Genomic DNA, 27,453 nt, shown 5'->3' on the forward strand with positions numbered 1-27,453 from the left:
TTATCAATTCAAAGAGGACTGCTGAGAGGCCTGCGTAAACTCCCTTTCTTATCATGGAATGATCTTGCTGGTTTACACAGTTTCATTTCAGAAGAGTCAGGGAGGTTAATCCCAGAGACCTCCCATCTGACATTCTAGCTGACACGGAGGCCTTCTTATATCTATGGCTAGTCTTGCTCTCAGGAGAAAACATTAACAGTGTAGGAAGGAAGTTCCTCAGTCATTTAGCTTCAGGAAAAGCCAAAGAGAAATGAGAATGAGAGGTGGAGTAGGGAGGGAATTTATTACCACAATTTCACCTTCTCCTGTTAAGCAAGCTTTCTTTATGTCTGTGCTTCCTGCTTTCATTGATCAGGAGTTAAATGAGATTGCGTAAGCTATTTCTTTTAATAAATTACTTGTGTTTCACCCAGTTTTACATGCATTCAACTTTTTCTGATGATGGTGTGAGGTATAAGAATAGGCTAAAGGGACTATAAATTGCTAAGTATAGAAAATGGGATATCAAGTGAAAAATAGCCAGTTTCCATTGGATGATAACTCACAACCTTCTATGGTAGGGCATTGCCCCTGTGATATTTGTACTATGATGGTCAAACCAACCATTTTTAAGATTCGAGTATTATCCCTCTCAGGATTTGGTGGCATTGGTGGGATGTTGATATGGCTTTCCTGCACTTAAGAGCACATTGCTTTGGTCCCATTTTTGGAGGGTGGGGGAAGACTGGTTTAAAATCTTGCTGCCTACTAAACATAAAGTTATGGACTTGGAAGAAATAGTTGCGCATGCTAATCACTCCCAAATCTGGATATATTTCAGGATGTTTTGACAGTTTTCCCCACATAACATCTCTCCTTAAGAAGCCTCACTGCTATTGGTAAAGTATTAACTTGATTTCTCTGCTCACATCCAGGGCGCTGCATGGTACTGCCCTGCTCTCCCCAGATCCCCTGCCAGGCGCTCCCCTGTAGGCCTCTCCATCTTCCATGAGTATGAGCTCACACAGCCATTCATCTCCAGGTGGTTATGTTCACCATCACTGACAACTCCCTCCACATCTCATACACACCAGGCTGCTCCCCTACTAAAATTTTCCAAAGCCACGTGTTACACGTTTCTTTTCTCTGCCATGCTATCAGCTGTTTTGTGCTGTTTTGATCTATCTGTTTGCATAGCGCTGTCAGACTATATGCATGAAAGGTGTGTTGTTGACATGAATGGTTTTGAAAATGTTTCTGTAAAGAGCCTACCTCGGTTATCAGGAGGTAGAAGGAAGCTTGAAGCCCCAAAGTTAGGGGTCAGGGACTTCTACTTGAATCTTTGCCAGAATGGGACTTGTGCACATTGACAAAGAAAAGAGGACCCTTAAAATGTGATCATGATCTCTACCAATATAAAGGGTATGGATGTCGCTACTAAAAAAAAGAAATAATAATAGGCAGTAGTGACATATAAAGAGGTGGGATCCTACCATAGAACAAAAGGCTTAAAAGAGTGTGTTAAGAAAGAGATACTTCCAAGCGAGACTCAGATAAATATAATTGTTAGCTTACTCTTGGTCACCAAGTGTTCGTCAGCAGCAGACCCAACCAGAATTGGCACACTGGAGAAGGGCATTTGGATGTCCCACTCACAGCTATCTAGAGTGTCCCACTCACACTATCCTTCACATTGCCCCTGAGATTGGCCTGATCTTAGGCTCTTAGATAAAGGATAATTTAGGAATTAGTTTTTCACTTAAACAGGTAAGAAAATCCAAGGCCCACAGCTCCTTGGCTGAACAGTGGTGACGAAGTGGTTGGGACCAGAAAAGGGAAGACAAACTAACAAGACACAAAGCATTTCTGTGATAGGAGAGAACTTAGATTCCTACCAACAAATTTTTGATATTAATTATCTACCTTTCTTCAACCACTTCTTCAAAAGATGAATTTGGTTATTTCTGATTGGAAAAGCAGTTTAGCTTCTGGCTGTTTTCTCTGATCTTTTCCCACCAAGTTTGCTATATTTGACTGTAAATATTATAAAGACAGGCCTTGAGAACATGTGTGGCATTTTCTGTTTAAAGTCTAGCTCGGGCCAAGATATGTGGGTAAGATGCACTTTTTTCAGATTTTTTTCTTTAATCCTCCAACAAAGATTGGTCCCAACTTTGCATGTACTCCTTATGTTATCCAGATGTCTTTGCCAATCTTTCACATGCTAACTTTGGCCAGTGTTCTCCTTGAAAGATAACTGAAAAAATATGCTTTTTTGTTTGTTTAATATCTGAAAAAAAGCTGATACAACTGAGGTTGGCCTTATCAGCTCAAGCATTTTTGGATGACTAGGTCTCTCTCTGATCCTCTCCCCATCTCCGACCCCTTCATGAAACTGGAGATTGGCAATTGTTTCCACACATAGATTTACTTTGGATTGTTTTCTACTTATCTAATCAAAACATTATTTCATGGGCATTATTTGATGTGTTAGTTAACTAATGTTAACATTAGTTGATGTGTTAGTTATAAAAGTTAGTGAAACTTTTATAGTGATATTTTCCTTTTAGGAACAAGAAATCACATTTTTCTCCAAAAAAATAAATATTCTTAGGCACACAGCTGAGACCATACACTCATAAGTCCTTTGTAATCCTGATTTTCTTTAATAAAGCCACTTACCCCTATCCAAAAAGATCCAAACCTCTTCCTACCCCCTCTCAATATTCAAGTTCTGGAGTCTAGAGTTTTGTCTACTCTGTGCTTTGCCTCTGCATTCTCAAATTCTCATGCATTCTCAAATAGCTGTAAGACTCCTTTTAAATTCTATCAGATTCTTTTTACGGCTGAAATAAGAACGCTGAGGTCATTTCCAGGCTAACCCTGCTGCCTAATGTGTGAGAATGTCCTCATCACACCTCCCCCTCCCAATTATTTTCACACTTACCTCTTCAAAGTGAAAAAATTTAACAGAGCCATAGAAATAGAAATGCTAGAACTTGCCTTTTTCTTTTTATCCTTCATAGGAATGGCATTTTTAAACATGAGCTTGTGTCAGACATTGAACAGTCTCCACTCGGGAATGAATGTTTTGATTCAAAGTTATTTAATATCTCTAGTTCCTTGGAATTCTGCCTAAAGCTGGAGATATTCTTAGCTGCAGGTCTTGTGCCTTCTTTGACGAGATAGAAAAATGGCTCAAAATCTAGAGGGAATAAATAGCATTCTCAAAATAGTTACTTGATTGTATAGGTGTTTATATCACAGAGGATACTGATGTGTTGAGAATTAGGAATTAGAAAAGAATATTGGGATAAGGAAGAATATATCGAAGCAGCATCTTTCTATAGTCCTATCACTACATCCATTGATTCAAAAAAGGTTTAGGATACTACATTCATATGGCAGGCTGAAAGAATAGCATTGTGTATAATCTGTACACAATGTTTTCTTAACTTGCATTTGTATTTAGATCAACAAGGGTTAAACCAAAGACATTTAAGCTAATATGATATTTTTTAACTGCTTTCAATGTAAAATAATGGGGACAGATTCTCATAGCACCTATATATGAGTGTAAAAAGGAAAAAAGAATAACATACTAAGGATACGAATAGAATTTTGACTCACTAAGTTATTTTAGCTTCAGAGGTAGTGTTGCTCTCAGTACAACCTCTTCTCTTTATCATCCTTTTGAGTCAAAATATTTACAGAGCATTGAATTATTTTTCTAGCTTCCCGACAACATTTCATGCATTGAGCTATTGATGCGACATAGTTAGACGTTGGGCCCGCCGGACCTGTATTGTGGGATAGCATTGTGCTACTATCATCAGGAGAGTCCATTTTTTTCCAACCCCCAAGGTCCTGTCTGTACTTGTTTACAGGTCATCTGGATAGTAACTAGTATGTGTTCAGTGGCATGAGTGTTATCACAGTAACCTTGGCAACCAAGCTAGCTCTGATTTCAAAACCTCACATGCTGTATCATAAAATTAGATAACGGAATTGACATTTAGCTACATGTCTTTCATGTAAATTAAGCTCTGAGAATGATTTCCTTCATGGCCATGTGCCTTAATATGGAAATAGAAGGCACCAACTAGAACAATTTTATGCATATACATACTATTCCACATTTAGGTGCTGGATACATTTACTCAATTATTTCTCTATAATATTGAACCTCAGATTATTGCCATATTATTCTCACTGTGCCAAAATTCATGGTGGCTTTATTTTATGATCAGGACGAAGCTTATAGCAGAGCTGCATCAGATATCCTGTATAAATAGGACTATGAATAATAGAAAACTCAGCTCCTAAAAAATGTGAAATTCAAAGCATTCTTAGCTTTACTGGGTATTGTTATTTATGCTGATTAGAAGTAAGACCGTGCAAAGAGTATTCAACTAACTAAACCAGAATCTCCAAGACAAGACATGCTTCCCTTTCATTTATATATTTATCCATATTTTTACACATATTATATTTTCCAATGTCCAAGAATCTTTCATAATATCTTTATTTCAAGGACATTCTAAACATGCAGGTTAATATATTCATCTACTTTGAGTCCTAGCTCCTCTTTTATAATTTGTAAATATTTTAATCTCAGGATTTTTCCCTCTATTTGCTGTGGTCTAATGTGGTTTTTCTTGGGTATAAATTTAAAGACTCAACTTGTGAATTACATTTAATGTAAGCACCCTGCAGTTTTCTGCATTGCAAATGATTATTTTTAGAAATTTTATGGTTGCCTGGGTATATTCGTTTGTCTTCATTGATATGTAGGGGGAAAAGCTCATTAATGATTTAAAAAGAAGGTGTTTTGATTCATCGACTTGATTCTTCTCATTACGTAAACAATAAAGGCAATAAATTAACATCTAATAAAATTGTAAGAGTTTATTTCTGAATTTAGCTGCAAGATAATCTTGAATCCTTAGGCATAACTTTTCCTATTCTTGTTTTGTGTGTGTGTGTGTGTGTGTGTGTGAGGAAGATCAGCACTGAGCTAACATCTGATGCCAATCCTCTTTTTGCTGAGGAAGATTGGCCCTAAGCTAACATCTGTGTCCATCTTCCTCTACTTTATATGGGACTCCACCACAGCACGGCTCTACAAGCAATGCATTGGTGCGCGCCTGGGATCCAAACCCACGAACCCCCGGCCACCGCAGCGGAGCGCGCACACTTAACCACTTGCGCCACCAGGCCGGCCCCTGACTTTTCCTATTCTTTATACTCTTCTGCCTCAATGTTTCCAAAGTCATCATTCAGCATATTTTAACCTAGAAGGATGGTTTATAATTCTTGTTAAAGATACCTTTTAGCAGCTATCTGTCAAACACCATAATTAAACAACTGTTTTGTAAAACACTTCTTTGGCTTCTAGAATTGTAAGTTATTATATAAAAATAGAAGATCCTTCTGTCAAAATTGACTATAAAGCAATTTTTCTTTTCCCCATATACCTGCTATGTGTCATATATAACAGTGAGAAATCTAATTCTAACATTTTCTCATCTTATTAGCCATCCGTCTAACTCTTGCTAGTTTTATGTTAAATACTACCTTCTTGCCTTATACCTAGTAAAGAGTCAAAATTCCTGCAAATTCAGGATTTATTCTTTTCAGAAACAGATCAGTGGTTGTGCTCTCTACATGTGTGCTTAAGTGGCAAGAAGGGCAGAAATCCTTCTGTATTTGCCAACCATGCATGGCAAATACCTGTCACATTTTCAGTAGTGTTTAAACTGTTTGCTTTTTCTCATTGGATTGAGTCATCATCACCTGTATGTTTAAACTGGTAAAAGGTAGTTTTTATTATTTTCTTTTATCTTGAAACTATTTCTTGTGATGAGCAGAAATAGTTCAGCATGCTGTGGTTCCAGGACTGAGTCAAGTTTGGGTAACCATCTCTACTGTAAAATAACGCCACTGGAAACTTTTCAACCTGTAGGCATTCTGCAGTGCAATATGGAAATGAGCTCAGACTGTGTTGGTGCTGGAACGTGGGGGCTTCTCAGGCTGTTTGCATGACTCCGAGATGTGTTTTAATATGGGGTCTTTTTTTTTCAATTGTGATGTGATAATTGGCATTAAATGGATGGGGTTGGGGAGGAACCCTAATGATAAAAGAAAAAAAAGTTAAAAGGCAATACAGCTTCTTTTGTGATTTCTTTTTAGATCTGATGTTGTGGTCCTCTGTTTTTCGATCGCTAATCCCAATTCCCTAAATCATGTGAAAAGCATGTGGTATCAAGAAATAAAGCACTTTTGCCCTCGCACACCTGTTGTCCTGGTTGGCTGCCAGCTAGATCTCCGCTATGCTGATCTTGAAGCTGTTAATCGAGCCAGACGCCCGTTAGCGAGGTAAGTCAAGGGACTGTGTTTCAGTGTGCTGGCCAAATTAAAATTTAGAGGTAGCAGGTGTCTCTGTAGCCTAGGGTTCTGGTCTTCAGTGGTTCTGAGACCCCACCAATGAGCAATACACTTTAAGTTAGCTTGTTAGTCATGAGGGGGCGTATCATGACCCTTCTCACACTCACCATCTCCATTTTTGTAAAATGGTTGGCCAGTGCTTGAAGTGAATTCTGTAAGTGTGACATGGTATGTATAAAAGTACTTCGAAATTTGTAAAGTATTAAACAAAGTGTTAACTACTCATAATAATGTCATTCTTGAAATTATGATTATTATAATAAAGTTAGCTAACATTCAGAGTCATCAGCCACAATTCTTGGCCTCAGGACTATCGGTTCATACAAATACGCATATCAAAGTGTTTTTAATCTTCTCATTTTCCTCAATCCAACCTCTAAGAGTATTTCATTCCCACGATGACAGTCTCGAGCTTTTAAAAATCATATGGACCCGTAGTTGCAAAACAACAACACTGATTTTTAAATGTCTTTAGTGGTTATATTTTTTAAAATGTCCCAATTTTAAAAATCAACTTGAAGGAGGATTTGTTTCACTCTATGTAAAATGTAGATACCAATTTGGGGGGGACATAAGTCTTTAAAAACCTATACTCCCTCAATATTCCCTTTATAAAAAATATTTTTATGTATGTTTTATGTTTAACTACACTTTTTGCTGGAGAGCATAGCTTTTCCCAAAATGTTGATATTAATACCTTCTCTTTTTTTTTTGGTGAGGAGGATTTGCTCTGAGCCAACATCTGTTGCCTATCTTCCTCTTTTTTTGCTTGAGGAAGATTAGCTTTGCGCTAACATCTGTGCCAGTCTTCCTCTATTTTGTATGTGGGTTGCCACCACAGCATGGCTTGACAAGTGGTCTAGGTCCACACTCGAGATCCAAACCCAGGCTGCCAAAACAGAGCGTGCTGGACTTAACCGCTACACCACCAGGCCAGCCCTTTAATACCTTCTTTTGATATTTACCTAATGGGCTTGATTCAAAATTTTATACGGACACAACTTTTTATGCTCTCACAGCAGAAGCAAATGATACTTTGTTTAGACAATTTTCGATGTTCTAGGTACAATTTGGATAAATTTTCTGAAAGTGCTTCATGTTCAGTTTTCACAATTCTTTTATTCTTAAATGCATGGACTAGGAATTGAATATTAGAAGCCACATAGAAGGAAAGAGGACTTACGATGAAAGAGAGATTCCCCCTGGCATCTGGAACTTTCTGTATAAAAGAATAGGTTAAGGTACTCGGGCCTCACAATCATGGCCATGTGGAGGACCAGAGGAGAGTTTCCGAGCTCTAGGAGGGGATGGTCCCTTCTATAAAGCAGTTCTGGTGGTATTTGAGCTAAATCTTGAAGAGTTTCATCAGTTAATGATTTTCAAGTCAGTGCGAGGAACAAGGAGCACAGATTGCCCACAGGAGCAAACCTTGAAGTTAAACCTTCTTCCTCGCACTTCCCTTCCACCTCTGCAACACCCTACAGTTTTTCTTCTTTTCAATCCAGGTCTTCAAATCCAAATTCTACCCAGTATTATCTTATTTCTCCTCAGACCAGTGCCTGCCACACATTACCTTTGGTCAGATATTTACTTAGGAAGATCAATTCCTAAGAGTATGTCTCAGAATCAAGTATGTGTTTGTGAAGAGTGTAACTGCAAATCACATCTTGACTATATTCTGGAAACCGTCTGTGTCTTTACCATGGTTATGCCATAATCACAACACTGTTCTCCTTATAGTGCTTCTGAACGTTTGGCCTCCCTGGGTTTGATTAGACTGTAAATGGGCCATATGTGCCAGCCCAAAGGGTATAGACTTCCCCCATGGGCTTTGTGGAACCACAGAATTGCAACCAAGTCATACTTGTGTTATGTAAGGATTTTTCTTGCAGCAATGAGAACTGTGAACTAAAGTGTGGAAGAGTCTGAAGGAAGAACAGTTAAGAGGCTAATGCACTAGTCCACGCAAAAGATGATGAGGGCCTGACTGAAGAGAGTAGAAGAGAAGGGGAAAGTATGAAAGAAGCTTCACAAATCTAATAGAGGGGACTTAAGGAGCTGTTGGATGTGGACTATTTAACTAGGAGTGGGGAGTTCTAGACTCTTAATCACTTAGTAGAGGTCTCTCAGCAAGTTGCAAATGTGACCTTAGGCAAAACCTTTGAACTCTCTGCCTCAGTTTCTTCAGAATGTAGAATAAAAATAATACCCATAGGGTTATTGTGAGGTTCAAATGAGAAAATGTATGGATTCATTTTAAAGTTATAAAGCAAAATTTAAGCATAAGATGGTGATGATGATGATGAAAATGAAGATGATGATGGTGGTGATAATGATGGTAACAGCTAACATTTGTCAAACACTTACTGTGGAGGACATACTATGCTAAGCATATTGTCTCATTTAAACCTCTTAACAGTCCTTTCAGATGGAAGTACTCATTATTATTATTCCTATTTTACAGATGGGAAAACCGAGGCTTAAAGAGGTTAAGTAACTTACCCAGGATCAAATAGCTAGTAAATGGCTGATACTTCAGTAACTGTGGTTACTCCTGAAAACATTTTTTTTCTGCAGTCGTAAGTCCTTTGTACTTGAAAGACTTGAAGTTGGTAGTAGATTTTTCAAGAGCCTTATGAAAAGCCTAATTAAGGTTTTAAATGTATAATTCAATTAGATGCTTAGATAGGCCCTGGTTATTAATTTTTTCCTAAAATAAGGCTGATTATAATTTTTTAAATATTGTATTTCAGGCCCATAAAGAGAGGGGATATCCTGCCCCCAGAAAAAGGCCGAGAGGTTGCAAAGGAACTTGGTATACCATACTACGAAACAAGCGTATTTGACCAGTTTGGAATCAAGGATGTGTTTGACAATGCAATCCGAGCAGCGCTGATTTCCCGCCGGCACCTGCAGTTCTGGAAATCCCACTTAAAGAAAGTTCAGAAGCCTTTACTTCAGGCACCATTCCTACCTCCAAAAGCCCCTCCACCGGTCATCAAAGTTCCAGAATGTCCGTCCATGGGGACGAATGAAGCTGCCTGTTTACTGGACAATCCTCTGTGTGCCGACGTCCTGTTCATCCTTCAGGACCAGGAGCACATCTTTGCACACCGAATTTACCTCGCTACCTCCTCTTCCAAATTTTATGACCTTTTTTTAATGGAATGTGAAGAAACACCGAATTGGAGCAAAGGAGCTTGTGAGAAAGAGAGGCAGAGCAGGGATTTCGAGGGGCAGGCATTGAGTGTTGACCCAGATGAGGAGAAGGAGGAGGGCACCCCAAGGACGCCTCAGGCCGATCAGTGGAAGTCCTCGAGCCAGAACCTGTTCCAACAGGAGACTCTGGGGCTAGAAGCCGAGGGCTCGATTCCAGAGACGCAGACTTTGTCAGGCTGGAGCAAGGGGTTTGTTGGAATGCACAAGGAAATGCAAGTCAATCCTATTTCAAAGCGGGTGGGCCCGATGACTGTGGTCAGGATGGACTCATCGGTTCAGCCAGGCCCTTTCCGGACCCTGCTTCAGTTTCTGTATACAGGGCAGCTGGATGAAAAGGAAAAGGATTTGGTGGGCCTGGCTCAGATTGCAGAGGTCCTGGAGATGTTTGATTTGAGGATGATGGTGGAAAACATCATGAACAAAGAAGCCTTCATGAACCAGGAGATTACAAAAGCATTTCACGTCAGGAAGGCCAATCGGATAAAAGAGTGTCTCAGCAAGGGGACATTCTCAGGTGAGCAGGTCCAGCGGCAAAGTCATGGATACCTTTGGTTGTGTTTTATCAAAAATTAGCCAAACATGAGCAGGGGGAGGATAGCCACCACTAACATGTGTAAGTGCCGATTTTTTCCCATGTACCTAGGTTACATGTGTTCACTTATTTAATTCTCATCAGACTTAAGGGTTAAATATTATTATCTCCATTTGCAGCTGGGGAAGCTGAGGGACAGAGAGGTTAGATAACTTGCCCATGGTTACACAGGTAGTAAATGGGAGAGCCAGGATTTCAACTCAAGCTGCCCTCTAAACTGCCATGGTATCACGATGCTTCTCAAGGGTAGGTCAAGTTACCCCTGAGCCTGAGCCAATCAGCTTAATACTTAGAATTCCCCTTCAGGATCCCTTCCCTGACCAAGTCTATTTTCCATTGACACTTTGGCAGTTACCTGTGACAAAAATCAGTGACCTCTGGTCCTGAGGCCACTGAAATCCTTGAGGAAATTTTGGTGACCCTCTGCGTTCCCATCAGGGGTGCCTGTTTCTATCCCCTGTCCTTTTCTGTTCTCACACTCCTTTACCCTGATCTTCTATATTTTTCTAGTTCCTTCTTTGTCTTTGATAACTATGCCATATGCCACCCACAGCATCCTTATGTAATTGCTTGAGCGCAATGGCAGCCTGTATCCAAGATGGGTTACTGGCCTATGCTTGTACCATAGCCACACTTGTACTGTTTTTGTTCTGTAATTGTCCTCTGTTTGCGTATTGTGTCTGTGTGTTTCATTGTAAAAATTTTACTTCCTGACTTCTGTTTATATGGATACTTCTATTTTTGCCTTTATCTTTTGTAATGCCTATCATGGTAATATACATTTAATAAGTGGTAACTGAATTGTTCATTAACTTTAAAGTTTATGAGTAATATTTACTCCAAACATTGACCATCATGGTACAGAAGCAGTCTTGAAAGTTAATGAAGAGAAATGTTACAAACCTGCAGTAAATTAAACAGTGGCCCTTAAGTGGAGTTGATGAAATCGCCCTCTGCTTACTGCAGAGGCGTGACGACCAAATGCAATGTGGGAGCCTCAATTGAATTCTCTATTAAAAAAAAAAAAAAAAAGCTATAAAATACAATTTGGGGATAACTGGAAAAATTTGAATCTGAACTAGATAATGGATGATATTAGGGAATTATTGCTAATTTTCTTAGGGAATTACTGCTAATTTTCTTAGAAGTAATAATGGTATGGTTATCCAGGAGAATGTTCCTATTTTTAGAAAACTCTTGATAAAGTGGTTAGGAGTGAAGTGTCTTTCTATCTGTTAAAAAAATGTCTACACACATATAAAATATATATGTGTAAATATACATATAGCTAAATCAAATATGACAAAATGTTAACAATGTGATAAATGAGTTGTGATTGCAGAATTCGTTCCACTGTGTTCTGTATGTTTGAAATTTTTCATAATAAGGAAGAAAAAATATTCCTCTCCTTTGTGTTACTTTATGGTTCAGAGAATTTGTGTTGTGACCTGATGTGTAATTTTAAATGCTCATTCCTTAATCCTTGGAGAACATCAAGAGAATCGATTATGTCAAAGGTGGGGGTTGACACAAAGTCAGTAAGTCAAGATCTGGAAGAGGGAGTGTGAGAGAGGTAGGTCGATGACTATGGGTGGAACTCTCGGCGAGGCTGGCTCACTCTTATGCTTCCTCAATCCTTGGGCAGATGTGACATTTAAGTTGGATGATGGAGCCATCAGTGCCCACAAACCGCTGCTGATCTGTAGCTGCAAGTGGATGGCTGCCATGTTCGGGGGGTCGTTTGTGGAAAGTGCCAACAGTGAGGTATGTGCCTTCTGAAAAGCCTAAATGGTATCTTTATGAATGTGCATGTGTAGTTATATAAAGTGTTTAATTAGCTGGATGACTGATTCTTTTACTGCTTCCATGCAATAGTTTCTTAGGCAGTGCTTGAGTGTCAGGTCACCCTCTTCTTAATTCTACAGTTATGAAGAGCTGTTGTCTACTGTTCACTTGCTATGTGTGAACACCTAAGTGCTTTACATATAGTATATCCTTTCATCCTCACAACTCTCCTTATCCCTGAAAACATGAGCAGCTATACTTTTTAACAAATGTCAGCAGGCAAGATACCATCAAAGTCACATACAAGACGGGTAGAGCCTGTCTTCCAGAAGTTCAAGACAGTGAAAAGTTTCTTCAGTCGCTTACGTCCTGGGCTTAACTGAGCCCCTAACCAGATGAGGGACCTTAAGAAGCCACCTTCTTGTGCCTCAGTTTCCTCATCTGCAACATGAAGGATGCACTAGATCGCCCTTGAGGTCCCCTTGAGCTACAACACTCCCTGAGGCTCTGCCCTGACTTACTTTCTCTGAGGGTTTGTTAACAGTAGAGAAACAGTAATGGAGCAAATGGTTACTCCTCTGAACGCACCTCTCAAAGTGCTTAGGTCTAGGGGAAACCGCTGAGTTGCTTGTCAGATGCTGGCCCTATCTCCAAAAGAAGGATATTCTTAGAGCAGAGCAACCAGTGTCTTGGAGACCCTATATCTTCATCTTTTTGTAGCTCTGTTGGAAAAGAAAGAAAAATTCCATTCAAGCACTTCTAACTTTAGTCTAGAGGTGAGCAACCATTTTTGTTGAATTTTGCAAGTATTTTTTAACCATTTTTTTTAAAAACATGGGGACACCCCACCAAGTTTATTGTCCTAAGAGGCTTGTTTTGCTTATCTTGGAATCTCTCCAAACTTTTTGAAAAAATACAGAAAACAATGGCTAACTTTTCAAAAGGGGCGCTCACACCGGAAATCTGAACACTCGCATTGGACCCAGGAGCCTGCGTTTGCATCCCCAAGTAGGGAAACAGAATCCTAGAATCACAAGCCAGGGTGGCTGGGTCTGAGGAGGTCACTAGGCCACCCTCTTGCTTCCAGAACAAACTGCAGCTGCTTCTAAACCAGCCCTCAGCAAAAGGCTGTCTGCTGTTTGGGGAAAGGATGTCAGAATTATCCTGATGACCTCTTCTGGAGTCCACCAGCCGGTATAAATCAGGAGGTCCTGACCTGTAACGAAATGTGTTTCAGAGCGTTGTTACTGAGACTACTACAGCCAGTGGAGGCCACCCAGTGAAGGGACTGTGGGGCTCAAATCCCAACCCTTCTGCGTACAAGCTGTGTGGCTTTGGCCAAGCGACCACCTTTCTGAGCTCCAGCCTCCCCATCTGGAAAACACAATAATAACTCATAGTGTGGTTGTGAGGTATAAGAGTCAATACTTGCGAAGCACCTCATAAGCATTAAATCAATGGTAGCTGCCATTAGTCTTATTTTGATGTTGGTAGTGTTGGTGATATTCTTTCCCTCTTACTTCCAAGAAAATTTGGGGAAGCCACCTATTAATAAAACTTCATCCAGATGACATTTCACCGACTTCAATAATTCCCAGAGATAAAGAGCCCATAGGCTTGCTTCCCTTATTTTTCCAGCTCACTGAAGTGTGTGCACATTGTGCTGCAGAGGGCCTGCTATTAACCCAGCAGAGAGAAGTTGATCAAGTGATCAAGGCCAGGAACCCAGGCACAAAGGGACACTGTCAGAGCTGACCTCACAAATGCTAATAATCCCCTTTATCCCTTCCTAGAATGGACTGTAATCGTCTCCAGATTAAAATGTGCAGGAGAGGTGACCAAAACAAAAACTTGGCAGCAAATGTGAAAGCACACGTACATGGTTGTTTAAGAGCCTCTCCTGGAGGTCGCCACCGGGTTAGCCTGCCGCTCTAGAGACTAGATCACTTGCCATTTAGAACTGTAGCTGAGGCTAATAGTTTGTGTAGATTCAACCCGGCTCAAAAGACAAAGACCATGGAACCAAGCAACCGAAGGTCTGTGCCAGGATTCCTTTAGCCAATATATGAAGAATGCCATGAGCTGTTAACATTTCCGCCCTTTCCTGCCCCTTCTCTTTATTTCCAGTGTAGGCTATAATAGTTAGGTGGTTATGAACTCTAGTCTCAGCTTGACCTTGGGCAAGCAGCAAACTCTCTCTAAATCTGTGTCCTCATCTGTGAAGTGGGAATAACAAGAGAACCTTCTTCAAAGGACAGGTAAGGCATGAGAGTATATGTGTAAAGCATTGAGTTTGGTGCCTAGAACATACATATGCTCAAGAAGTGTTAGTGACTATGATCCTGGAGAATTCCCGTTAGATTCTTTCCCCAAGAAGTTAAAGATCTTTGTTCTCCAAATGCCCTAAGTAGAAAAGCCCCCAGTTCCCTTCCTAAACTAGCCAAGTGTGGTAGAGTTGGTTATGGGGGAGGGAAGAGCACTCGGTGAAACGCTCAATAGATGCTCCAAGACTGATTTAGGTCCATATTCACTCTTGGGATTTGTCCTGTCTGGGCCGCCTTTTAACTCTTTATTGTCTTGAGAAAAACTGAGTTCCCCCACAGAATTCAACCAATTATTTTTTGCATTAATAGACTTCACATGCGTATCCAGAAAGGAATAAAATATGTCCATTGATGTTACTTTAACTTTTTTTTGTCATGTAATATTTAAGAAGACACTGTATTTTACTTATATTTTTATCATTACTTTTAATGTACCAGTAAGCATAATTCTCGCCCCAGAGGTACTCAGCAAGTGGTTCATTAAAAATGCATACCTGGGTTGTAGTAAGCAATGCTCTGGATCTAGAATACTTTCTCATTCTCTATGAGACCATCTCTAATTATAAGCCTAATAGTCTGAGGTGATCTTCGCAATTAAAATTTTAAACCAACTAAACTAGAAGATGGGACGCTGTTTAGGGGAGCATTGTATTCTCTTTCATTACCTTTTTTTTTAAAGCTATATCCAGCAGGTAGGATACAAAACTCTTAGTTTTATTTCTTATGTAGCTATATGTATATTATTTTCTAAAGTTCTATAAAATGGTCTTTCCAGTGTTATATAGTTAATTATAAAGGTTGAAATCACAGAAATAGGCTTTAGAAAAAAATCAACCATGACAAAAAAAATGCATGTTCTGAAAGTGTTTTTAGTTTCTTCTCATTTGCTGGTTACTTCTAAGGGTCCCTAACGTTATTTACCAAAAAGAGCCATTGCTTCAAAAAAATGTTAGCGTCATATTAACAAAGAAGGAAAGGGCAGGTCACAGATGATTACAGATGTTAGAATACTCCAAAGATACTGGGAGTATTGAGGCAGGGCTGCTCACTGGAATCTGTCATCTCCTGCTGCCGGAAATAATTTCTTTTTATTTAGGATGTCCACTTTGCCATGACTTAGAACACACTCTTTACAAAAAATGCTAAGCTAATCTTAATATCTTCAAAATCCAGAAGCTCCATGAAAAAGAAAAAGCTTTAGGTCTCATCTATTCCACATTCCTCCCATGTAACAGATGAGGAAACTGAGGGCCAGAGAGGGTGAATGATTTGTCAAAGGTCACACAGCATTTTGGTGACATATCCCTGGGCCTGCCCCAGCCTTTTGCCCTGTCCTTCAAACCATTATTTTCAGAACAGCAGACATTCCCATCTCTGAGCAAGCAGGTGTTCACAGGAAGCTCTGGGACTTTTTATGTTTATAATCACTAACACTTTGTAGCACTTAGCACTTTGTAAAATATATATACTTTTACTATCAAAATGATCCAAATTTTAAAGTTTGACAACTTAACTAACCTTCAATTATCTAAAAAATGGTACTAATCCAAACACCATTCTGGAGAAATAAAATTTTGCCATGTGTTCATACATACAGAAACAAGTTTATGTGGGTACCATAAATAAATTCACATCTGCATGGGATAAGTACGTGTACACAAACATATATGGATGTAAGCACATACAAGTACAACTGGTGTTAGATTCGCTGGAATAGCAATTAATTACAATACAACAGCTTCTTTATTTTAAAATAATATCAGTAATCGTTTCTACTTGCCAAGTTCTATCTATTGTAGAGATTGCACTAGAAACTTGAAATGATCACACATGTCAAATCATTGATGGTCATAACCCAGGCAGCTTATTTATGGAATGATAATTGTTTTCATTGACGAGGTCTGAAAGGCAGGGGGAGTAATTTTCTTAATATTTCTAGGAATTTTTCTGGGCCTTCCCTTTGATACATTAAGGAAAAGCTCTAACTGTCTGAAAGGATATTCCATCTCTGAGGTGGCTGGTGGCTGTGCAGAAGAATGATATAGAAGGTTGCTATAGTTTAAACAGTACTGGAACCACACCACTAGAATGCATTGGCCATGAGCCCCATGTAGATTGTGGAGGTAATGTAGAGAGAGAGAGTGAGAGATTAGATATATAATATAGACGTAATCACATAAAAAACATATATATGATATAAATGTAATCATAGATAATATAGATGTAGTCATATATAATAATATAGATGTAATTACATATAATATATGGATGTATATCTTTTTATCTGTATAGAGGTTTATTAAGTACCAGAATTAAAAAGTTTATAACTATTCATCCTTTGAACTTAGACATCTAATTCTTAAAAAGCATTAGTGAAATATGGTGCTTTATTGTACTATAACCCAAACCTTTGCTTCCTTGCCATGAAGGGTTTCTGGTACTGCACAGCAGTTCTGAACATACGCTTTAGAAGTATACTCCCTGGGTTCAAATCCCAGTCACTACTTCCTAGCTCTCTGACCTTGGACGCAGGACTTAACCTCCCTGAACCTTGATTTCCTCATCTGTAAAATGACAAAAATAATAGTCTCTTCCTCCTAGAGAAGTTATAAGGATCAAAACAGATAATGCGTGTGGAAAGCTCAGTGCCCTACCTTTGCATAGGAGGCCTTCAATTAAGGTTAATTCTTATAATCATCATCATTCCAATAATAAGCACCAGTGGCACCGTTCTGTACTACACCAGGCCACATCGCATGGAGTTAGAGACTTAAAATGAAGAGTAGCTGCTATACCGTGTACATCTCCATTGATCCACGCCCAGCCATCCAGAACTCCACTTCCCAGGCAGTCCCTCGCTCTCTAGCAAACTCGAGCATGTGTTTATATGGGCAACAACTACAGGTACTTGGGAGCGAGATGAGGGGAATCCTACAGGGAGAGTTCACCATATCCAGCCAGCTATTCCCCCAGATGACTCAGGCAAGGATTTCTCTGGATTCTCTGAATCTACTGATACCTGGTAATGTTCCGATAGTTCTGAATCTATGTGGTTGTGCCATAGGAAAAATAATAAAGTGTGTATATCATACTGGCATACGTTTATTGATAGATCATTGGAATCAAGCCAGTCACTCTGGCAGCTAGGACAGTTGCTCATCCTCTGTTTTGCCATCTCAGAGAGCTGGACTCTATCGTGTGTCAGCAACAGTGTGGTTTGCAGCTCCCCCCAACACCTGTCATGCTGCTAGGAGATTTCTTTCCCCATAATAGAGTATTATAAGGTACTTGGCAAGGAGGGCCCATAACGTCATAATACATTTACAGTCCATTTGTCTGATTGATAAATCCAAATAGCCATTTAAAAATTCCAAATCAGGCTTTGTCAGGCAGCCCGACTCTTTTGTCATCTACAAATCAAACTGTTATGTTTAAAGCCATAAATACCAAATGACTTCTACGCACAGCCTCAAAGCAGGTGTTCCAGACTCGCCAATATCAAATCACACAGTTGGGATATTTATAAGCAGTATAGCCTGAAAATGTGCCCACTGCTTTCTTCAGCAGAACTTAGCTTTTCAAATAACATTTCAGGTATATCTGCCGAACATAAACAAGATGTCAATGCAGGCGGTATTGGATTATCTCTATACCAAGCAGTTGTCACCTAACTTGGACCTGGACCCACTGGAATTAATTGCCTTGGCAAACAGATTTTGCCTGCCACACTTGGTTGCACTTGCAGGTAAGGCTGGTGACTCAGAGCCACACAATGTCTGACTGTCATATATATCAAAATCACATTTAAACTAAAAAAGAGATTTCCAGGGAATAAAAATTAATTTTTTATTACCCAAAATAGGACTGTCTTGTGCAAGATGATATGAACTGATCAAATGTATCAGATGGCCCAATTCAATTTAATAAATATTTCTTAAGCACCTACTTTGTGGTAGGCCCTGTTATGTGGTGCAAATAGAAAGATGAGGAATGCACAGCCCCTGCCCTCGAGGCCCATGCTCTATGCACTCTGCCTCGCTTGTGGACCGTGGAATTTGAAGAAAACTATTGTATCTATGTTATCCCTATAATGTGTACACAGACACAGTCTTTAAGAAAGAGGCAATAGGACGCAGTGGTTAAGAACATAGGCTACAGAGCAAGATTGCCTGAGTTCAAATCCTGGCTCCACCTTAACTGGCTGGATGACTTGAGTTAACTGCTCTGTGTCCCAGCTTCCTCTCTCTTTAAAATGGGGATAATATTATTCTCCCACAGAGGTGTTATGAAGATTAAATGAGTTAAGATATATAAAGTCCTTAGAACAGTGTCTGGCACTTAGTAAGCATTATGTAAGTGGTTTTCTTAAAGCTATTTTAGAAAATGTTCTGACATTGTCGAGATCATTTTGAGAGAAAGAAAAAAAAGGGAAACTTGGCTTAACTTCACAAAATCTTATGCATCGTTTCTAGATTTGTTCACTTGGTAAGCTGAAGCAGGTCTAAATAGGATATGTGCATTCAAATACCTTTTTCTTAAATTTAAACCTTTAGCTTCATTCACCAGAGGTGTCAATTAGCAATCTAGATGTTTCTCGCTACGTTTAGTCGACTCCTATTAACCGTGAAAGTAGAGATAGTGCCTGTTTTGTTCACTGGCCTGTCCCCTACACACAGAAAAGTGCCTCAGCATGTTAGGTTCTCAGTAAATATTTGCTGAATCATTAAATGAATGTATGAACAAACCAACCAGTCATATTCATGCTTGACTTCATTAAATGAATGTATGAACAAACCAACCAGTCATATTCATGCTTGACTTTCCGGCAATGTCTTTAGAAAAAATATTTATTTCTCTATACTCCAGGTTTCTACTACGCTCAACCACCTGGAGATCAAAGTCCTCCCCTTGCCTTACTTCTTCCCCAGTTGGATAGAAAGAGTTGAAGCATTGCTACTCAGTTATTTAAAAAACTGTTTTTAACCAATACACCTGAAGTCCTAGATCCAAATGAGTCTACTGGTTTTTAGACACTAACTCTAGGGGGCTGCAATGGGCAGGTCCCTTTTTCAGAAGTTTGAGTTCCAATCCATTTGACTATCCACACTTATTACAGTTATTTGTCCTTTGAGGATAAATTTGATTTTTTTGGAAATAGTCAAAAGTAATTTGGAGCCAAATCTGTTGAACAAGATTTGTGATCAATCTCGAAGTAATGCCATTTTTGCTTGAATAGTAAGTATGGTGATGAAAACATGGGACTGATTTCTCCATGAAAGAAACTGACCCAAAGAAAGCTTCTTGTGTGAACTATAGACTTCTATGTGTGTTTACTTTTGTTATTAAATGCTGTTATTACTGTTATGATTATTTAACATACAGCTCTCTAAGATGATTCCTTTAATCATTTATGGTGTTGGGGTGTACACTATTTAGAGTAAGTATAGAATGTTTAGAACATAGTGTTTAAAAATCGGTTTCTGGGGTGAAAATGTTTTGCAAGCCAAAATGTTAAATAAGTATCAAGAAATGTTGCAGTTAAAAAGCCCATATGACTTCTCTGGGAAATTTAGTTCCAAATAGTTCTTTGTTTGTCCGTCCAGCTGAGGAACGTTGTGCCAAAGAAACCATTCAAATCTAGATACCGTATTAACCAGATAGAGACATATTGACTGACAAGTATGTAGAGCCAGAGCAGAAAGTAAGTGAGATTTGGACGCTCTAATGGATTAGAAGAACAGATACAATTCTAGAGATGAAAAAATAATACATCAACATCAAGGAACTAGAAATGCAGGGCCTAGACTGTACCCACATGTCAACCCTAGAGACAGGTGACAGCCCAAACAGAGGCAAGTCACAGCTCAGTCTCAGAACCGCAATTTAAATTCAGCTTAGCAGCCTTGGACACACCTCTTAAGCAGAAATGACTCTCCCAACTGGGTTTTTGTTACTTCTGGCTGAAAATCTCCCGGTCTTTAGAATCTAAGAGATTAAACAATGTGTCACCCAACTGCAGCTGTTGAGACAGACATACATGTTCACATTTTTAATTCCCCATATGGACTCATTCCTCTGTTACTCAGTCTCTCCACTGTCAGAGATTATTGATAACTAGAGTGATGTGAGTAGGAAAACTGTCAAACAGGAAGATACCAGAGAGTCTAGGAGATTCTAGGAAAGTGCTAGACTGTGTAGAGCAGCACTGTCCAATAGAACTTTCTGCAGTGATGGAAACGTTCTGCATCTGCATTGTCCAATACACGTGGCTATTGAGCACTTAAATGTGGCTCATGTGGCTTAAGACCTGAATTTTTAATTTTAGTTAATTTAAGTTTAAATAGTCTCAGGGCCGGCCTGGTGGCACAAGCGGTTAAGTGTGCATGCTCTGCTGTGGTAGCCCAGGGTTCGCCGGTTCGGATCCCAGGCGTGCACCAACACACCGCTTGTCGAGCCATGCTGTGGCAGCGTCCCATATAAAGTAGAAGAAGATGGGCATGGATGTTAGCCCAGGGCCAGTCTTCTTCAGCAAAAAAAAAAAAAAAAAAAAAAAAGAGGAACATTAGCAGATGTTAGCTCAGGGCTGATCTTCCTCACACACAAAAAAAAACTTTAAATAGTCTCATGTGGCCGGTAGTTACCATACTAGACAGTGAAGATCTGGAGAACTCTGGCCATTTCAGAAGTGCTAACAAATGTCCCCAGAGTCATTGGTGCAATGGCTGGAGACCAGAGCTCCATGTACTGAACAGTCACACATCAGAATGGGCCCTGGATTTATTCGGATGGCCGCCCAGAGCTGTGTGCCATACTTCCTCCCCTCTTAGGTGGTCCCAGACCAGACCTTCCAGGCAAGATGTCTGGCTTGCAGGCTGTGGTTTAACTTTCTCCTGTTCCCTCTCTTCCTCAGAGCAGCACGCCGTTCAGGAGCTGACCAAGGCCGCAATGAGTGGTGTGGGCATTGATGGGGAAGTACTCTCTTATTTGGAGTTGGCCCAGGTTTGTAACAGTGTGCTTTTCACCTTTTAAGTGTATTCAACCAGTTCATTTAATGCTGATAAAACATTCCACTGTTGCATCTGTCTAAATAAAGATGTCACCACTGAGTCACAGAGGCCCCCTGTGTACACTGAGAAGATCTGAGAGTTTTACGTTTCATGCATCATTCACCCTGCTGGGCTTCATTTGAAAAAACAACAAGGACCCCACCCCACACCAGCCCCATTTTCCCCCCAGGCACCAGCTTCACACGTGGGAGAACAACTTGGGGCATGATAGGAGAAGGTTTTATTTCTCCTTTTTTGAATTCTTGGACGTGTATTGGCCAAGATCAGACAGTTTCTAGAATTCTGTGAAGCCCTGTAATGCCCCTCATTTCACTGCAGCTCTCCTGGGGTTTCTAAAATCAGTATTTGTTAATAGTGACACTGTGATTCCATAATCCCAATAGGCATTTACACTCTTCTTCTAGAGAAGGTCTGAGATCCAGCTTCAACTTTGTCACTGAGTAACTTACTCAAGGCACAAAGCTAAACTCTGCCTCAGTTTCCTCATTTTTAAGAAATGGGGATGGTAATTCACAGCCTATCAACTTCACAAATTATTTTGAGAATCCAGTGGGAGAGAATGTTCAGGAAAGAGCAGTGAAGAGTAGAAGCCCTCTCAAAATGCAAAGCTCATGTGCGGGGTTATCTAGTCTCTGGCGTAGACTTAGTGATAATGAATTTACACTCTGAAGGAACTCAGAATAAATTCTTCAGCCTAATGGGTTTGGCTTTCTTTGTTCCCTGTCTCGGTTAGGGCAGTGGTTTACTAAGTCTCAGGTCAGGCAGTTTAAATCGGTATTTCTCAATCAAGGGAAAGGAGGTGGTTTCGGGGAGAGGAGGGAGGCCTATGGCAAGTGTCACTCAGGCTGTTCCAACTGTGGGCAGAGGAGACGGCTCAGATTCAACAGGGAAAAAGGTGGAGTAGGACTTCACAGCAGCCTGTTCATTCTGACTTAACATTCAACAAATATGTGTTATTTTTTCCCCATGTGCCGGGCATCTCCCTAGATAAGAGGACATGTAGATGCAAATGGTAGATTCTCTGCCCTTGGGGCAATTACAGGCAAGTGAGAGAAATAGACACTAGCACAAATTATTAAAATCCAATGTGAAAAACAATCTAATAGAGGTTACAATTAAAACTGAGAACAGACGCCATTTGCAGTAGGATCAACAAGCCCCCCCATCAAAATTGGTTGGATTTTGTGGTCTTTTGAAACAGGCCTGGGGGCAGTTTATCACTTGAGTGCTCTCCAGTGAGTATTCCTCCTGGAGAAAAATGAAGTGAGCCAGAGTTTCATTAGGGCCAGTCCACTTGAGGTAATGATTTGCAGTTGTGTCTTGTTTGTTTGCTCTGTGTCGCTGCCCTATCCCCTCCCCCGACACCACCCACACATGCACCCTGCAAGGAAATAGTATGATTACTGCTAAGCCCTAACAAGCCTTGGCAGGAAGAGTTTAGGATGGAGTCTCCATGCCTTCTCTCATTTATTAGACCCTAACCCAGTGATGTGCTGGTAAGTATGTAACAATCAGCTTGGGGGCTGGTGGGTCCCTGATCTGTGGCATTTTCCGATTTCCATGGTGTAAATACTCCCATCCAGCCAATTTTAAGAACGTGAAAACACAGAACTCAGAGTAGGCAAGAAATGCACATAGTTGACTCTCTTGAGCAGGTAAAAGCCAACTCCGGTACACCACTGCCCTAATCTTGCTGTCAGAAAGAAATCTAATATCAAAAGAAGTTGGAAGCACCAGCTAAAATTGTCCATGGTGTTGGTGGTGTGATTTTCAGCGAGTTTATTGAATTAGTTTCTGAGAACTTTGGCTTTTCTATTGGCCTTCATTCCTGGCAGAGACGTGGGCTGCAGAGGAAGCACACTGTAGGTTCCAGGGTTTCACCTGATCAGAGAAACTTCAAGAGCAACAAACAGCAGAATGGATGTCTGAGAAGAGTGTGGACAGAGAGAGTGAGGGGCAGGGGGAATACTGCCAAATCGGAGGAGGGAATGGGGAGTTGGCTATCAATAGTTGAGCAGCAGGTCTTTTTCAGTCACAGCTACCTCTGCTGCCACCTCCCTGAGCATCTGCTCAGAAAGGAGGTGTGGAGTGTTGGGCTCTCTCCCGCCCTGCCCACACCGCCTGTCCTTATGTAACCAAAGGACAGGTATAGGAGAGTCACACATTCCACTGTCTCCTCTTTCAGGTCTTTGGCCCCAGCACGCTGAGCTCTGACATGCGACACGGGGTATTCCGTTGCTTAGGCTTCCTTAAACAGAAATGACATCGCTGCTTTCTGCTGTTGGCTGGTGCCTTCCAGAGGCCACGGTCACTTATCACTAGAGGGCCAGGTGGCGGGGGAGGGTGGGAGAGCAAGACATACTTTAAACTCCTGATCTAATACAGTGATTTTTTTTTGGTGCCCCTATCACAGAGGGTAAGGAAGGGGTGTGCCAAACGCTGTACTTGGCTGGCATTGGAACCACGGCCGAAGTCAAAACATTATAGTCAAAACAAGAGGTTTACTGAATTAGTGTACAGGCCCTTTATTTCTTTCACCCCTACAATGGCTTCCTATTTCTCCGTAGCCCCACTTTAGAAAGTAAAGTCTGACACCCTTTTGGTCGCTTCCTTGCAGTTTCACAATGCCCACCAGTTGGCCGCCTGGTGTTTGCACCACATCTGCACCAACTACAACAGTGTGTGTTCCAAGTTCCGCAAGGAAATCAAATCAAAATCTGCAGGTGAGACTGCGGGGCCCCCATTTGTCCAGATCTCATCACCTCTGACTGAGGCGTTACCCTCTGCACCCTTGAGAAGAAACATGAGCAGCAGGCAGTCATGGGGTGTTCCTTGTGACTGGCATGGTGGTCACATATTCATGTGACATGACACAAGGAACTGTAGGTGGGGAATTCTCTTTGGAGAACCTCATGCTTGGAGGATTTGGGTGGTGAGGGGTTCAGGCTGCCCTGCTGCTGAGCATGCAAGGTTGTAGGCTCAGCCTTGTCTAGGGAGGCACACTTAGGAGCAAGCTTACACTCTGAAATCAAGTGGTCCTGGGTTCGGGTTCTCTGTGCCCAGCTGCCTGACTTTAGGCAAGTATTCTACCTCTCAAAACTTTAGTGTCATAATCTGGAAATGGTCCTAATCATAGTCTCTGCACATCAGATTGTTGAGAGGATATATAAGATAATCATATATGCGAAGCATGAAGCACAGAACCGAGCACATAGAAGCCATCAGTGACCAGCAGGTTTTATCTTCCACACTTTCCTTCACCAGACAACCAGGAATACTTTGAGCGGCACCGCTGGCCCCCTGTGTGGTACCTGAAGGAAGAAGACCACTACCAGCGTGTGAAAAGGGAACGAGAGAAGGAAGATATTGCACTAAATAAACACCACTCAAGAAGAAAGTGGTGCTTCTGGAATTCATCTCCAGCAGTCGCCTGAGGAGGAAGAGAAAAAAAATCAGTCATCTGACACACCCCTTTTAAAAGCACTACTGTAAAATTAGTCTTGTTATTAGAGATAAGCTATAGTTCAGGTTTCAGGCACTGATCTTCCTCCACTTTTGTGCATTTATCTTTGTTGGGATCAAAGCACAAACTCACCATCAACGAGCCTGGACAAAAAGGGAAGTTGACGCTCGCTGCATTCCTTAAACTGGTATGTCTATTTTTTGTTAGAAGGCTTAATAAACTTTAGCCAGTTTTTTCGTTTCTTTTTATACAAAGGAAAAAAAAAAAAATCCAGCTTTCATGTTTCAAATTCCAAATTGGAAAATATTTTTATATGGTCTCTTATATTTTGTTGAAATGAAAATACTATGTATTACTTTATTTTACAGGCCACAAATTAACCATGAAGTCGCCCTGTGATTCCCTTTGCCCACATGACCACCAAGCATTATTACATAATTAGAGGGTTATCCTTTTGTTGTGAAGTAAAAGCTTGGAAGGAAATTCCCCAAAGTGCAAGTTAGAGAGTGTTTAATCTTTGTGCTGCCAAATAACATCGGTATAATTACCAAGTTAGCTCCAAGAATGTGTATTTACAATATTTGCTGTGTAAGTGCTAGTAATTATATGGTTATATGTGCCATGTAAAATATAGTGATATCAAATCTTCTGTTGTTTAAAATATCTAGATTCAAGAGGATAATCTTTATAATCATTAGAAGGGCTTATTAAATCCCAGCATTATCCAGGGCAAACTCACTGGTGGACGTGAATACAAAAGATACCATAAGAGCGTTAGTGTTTGGATTGCTGTATTAGGGTTTATGTCTCAGTATTCCTTGATCTTGCCATGCTTCTGCATGCAGATTCTCCACGGACTTGAATTGAGATGGGCAAGGGAAAGGGTCCCCAGACTCTGTCCCGCCATCGGCAGGCCTGTCACATCTCACCACCAGAAACAGGCTTCCTCAGGTCTCTCACCTGCGGCCAACGTCACTTTGTAAGACACGTATTTTTAACTCTTCCCAGGGAAAATTCATGTCGCTGCAGAGGTAGGCTAAGGCAGACACCCACCCTTGCTGAAATTCAGCAGGGCCTGTGAAAGCGCAAAGCTGGAGGCTGGGTCGTCTAGGGTCCCTGCATTCTCCAACGCAGACAGGAATCTCATTCCAAGAGTCTAGGAAATGGTGCTATTGTAAGTTACTTCTGACCTTTTGTCCTTCTGAGTTTTCAGTGTTAAAACAGAAAGTGTTGAGCAGGGGAGCTTTTGAGAGGCAGTCAATCATTGCTTCTCTGTAAATTAAAATGTTACAGCACTCATACAGAGCATTTTAAGGCCACAGCTCTTTACCTGCCATGGAATGTTGTGTGGCAGGGGCTAGGGCTTATTCTGTTGGGAGGTCAACTTACTGCTGCTAAAGGCTGTTGATTTTTTTTGCTAGCTTTCAGAAGTTGGAAAAGTGACAGTTGAGTCCGAACCCCAAGGTTGACAGCCATGTGCATTTGAAAGTCTATCCAGATTACAGATGGGCACTTCTTATTGGCAGTGAATACGTACCACATACAAGTTTGGAGAGGCCCATATATGTATCACCCTCTCATGCAAAGGAAGAGTGGAGATAGATGATTATGAATGCATCTACTTTAATTTTAGGTCAATAAGGTTGTAAATCGTTAATGGAAGGAGAAAGGAGACAGAATGAGAGGATAAATGTCAAGACTCAGGAAGAATCGGCATATATCCCATCGTAAAATGGTAGAAGTTGAGTTTTCAATGAGTAGTCAGGGTTGAATTTATACAACCAAAGCTCCCATTTGATTGTAATCTTGCCAAAATGTAATGGACCTATAAATGAACCTGGGGTATAAGCAATAATATCCACTAGTGTTTGTTATCAGCTACTGTAACCAAGTGGCTGGCTCATTTGGTTGATGCTGATTATGGCCTTTAACCATGGTGGTTTGTTTTGTGTTTTTTATTTCACAAAAAGCCAATAAAATTGTTTAGCTATAAAATGCCTTCAGTTTTTTTTTTAAGGACTACCATCATATCATGTGTGTGATTTTAATAGCCTTTTTAAAAACTATCAAAACTTTAAAGGTGCTGGGTCCTGGGAGCTTGTGTGTGCTCCAGTAAGAAGGCAGCTTGGATGACTGTCATTTTTGTTTGCAGTATTGCCAGCAGAAATTCCCATGCCCCATGATGTAAATGAGGGGTCTGGCTCTTTGCTCTTGGCGAAAATGGCTATGTCACTGGACATGGTATAGCTTTGGAAAAAACAGAAATGATATCTCTACCCTAATGGATTTATTATAATCTGGGTTTGGGCAATTCTGTGAAATTAAGTGGAAGGTTGTATTGGTGGGCTCAGGAAGACCAGTCTTTTCTTCAGAAGCAGATCTGAGAAAGTCTGTGGGAAAAATGTGTAAACGCTTTCTGGACTTCTAGGTAGTATGATGTTTACCCAAGCTCAGAGGGAAGAATGATCTCCAGTGAGATCTCATAGGGGGACTTTTCTGAGTGGCAAATTCTCTATAACTCCGTGGAAGGGAGTTGACAACTAGAAAAAATAACTACAGAAAAAAACGCAGATTTTT

At 40.5% G+C, this 27,453-nt stretch overlaps 1 protein-coding gene across 4 annotated transcripts in view; it reads left to right on the forward strand.

The window, feature by feature from the left end:
• RHOBTB1 (Rho related BTB domain containing 1) overlaps nucleotides 1-26,865 on the forward strand; it is a 104,568-nt gene extending 77,703 nt beyond the window's left edge. For all 4 annotated transcript variants that reach the window (XM_004427099.3, XM_014784931.2, XM_004427101.3 and 1 more), the window contains 7 exons: nucleotides 6,172-6,357; nucleotides 9,180-10,159; nucleotides 11,883-12,001; nucleotides 17,941-18,091; nucleotides 21,257-21,345; nucleotides 24,031-24,136; nucleotides 24,678-26,865. In XM_004427099.3, the coding sequence (XP_004427156.2) occupies nucleotides 6,172-6,357; nucleotides 9,180-10,159; nucleotides 11,883-12,001; nucleotides 17,941-18,091; nucleotides 21,257-21,345; nucleotides 24,031-24,136; nucleotides 24,678-24,847 (1,801 nt within the window). In that variant the 3' untranslated portion in view covers nucleotides 24,848-26,865. The remainder of the gene's footprint in view (nucleotides 1-6,171; nucleotides 6,358-9,179; nucleotides 10,160-11,882; nucleotides 12,002-17,940; nucleotides 18,092-21,256; nucleotides 21,346-24,030; nucleotides 24,137-24,677) is intronic.
• The last annotated feature ends 588 nt before the right edge of the window (nucleotides 26,866-27,453 follow it).

Source organism: Ceratotherium simum, chromosome 6 (genome assembly GCF_057802395.1).
Source record: "Ceratotherium simum simum isolate JZ-2026a chromosome 6, ASM5780239v1, whole genome shotgun sequence".
Lineage (NCBI taxonomy): Eukaryota > Metazoa > Chordata > Mammalia > Perissodactyla > Rhinocerotidae > Ceratotherium > Ceratotherium simum.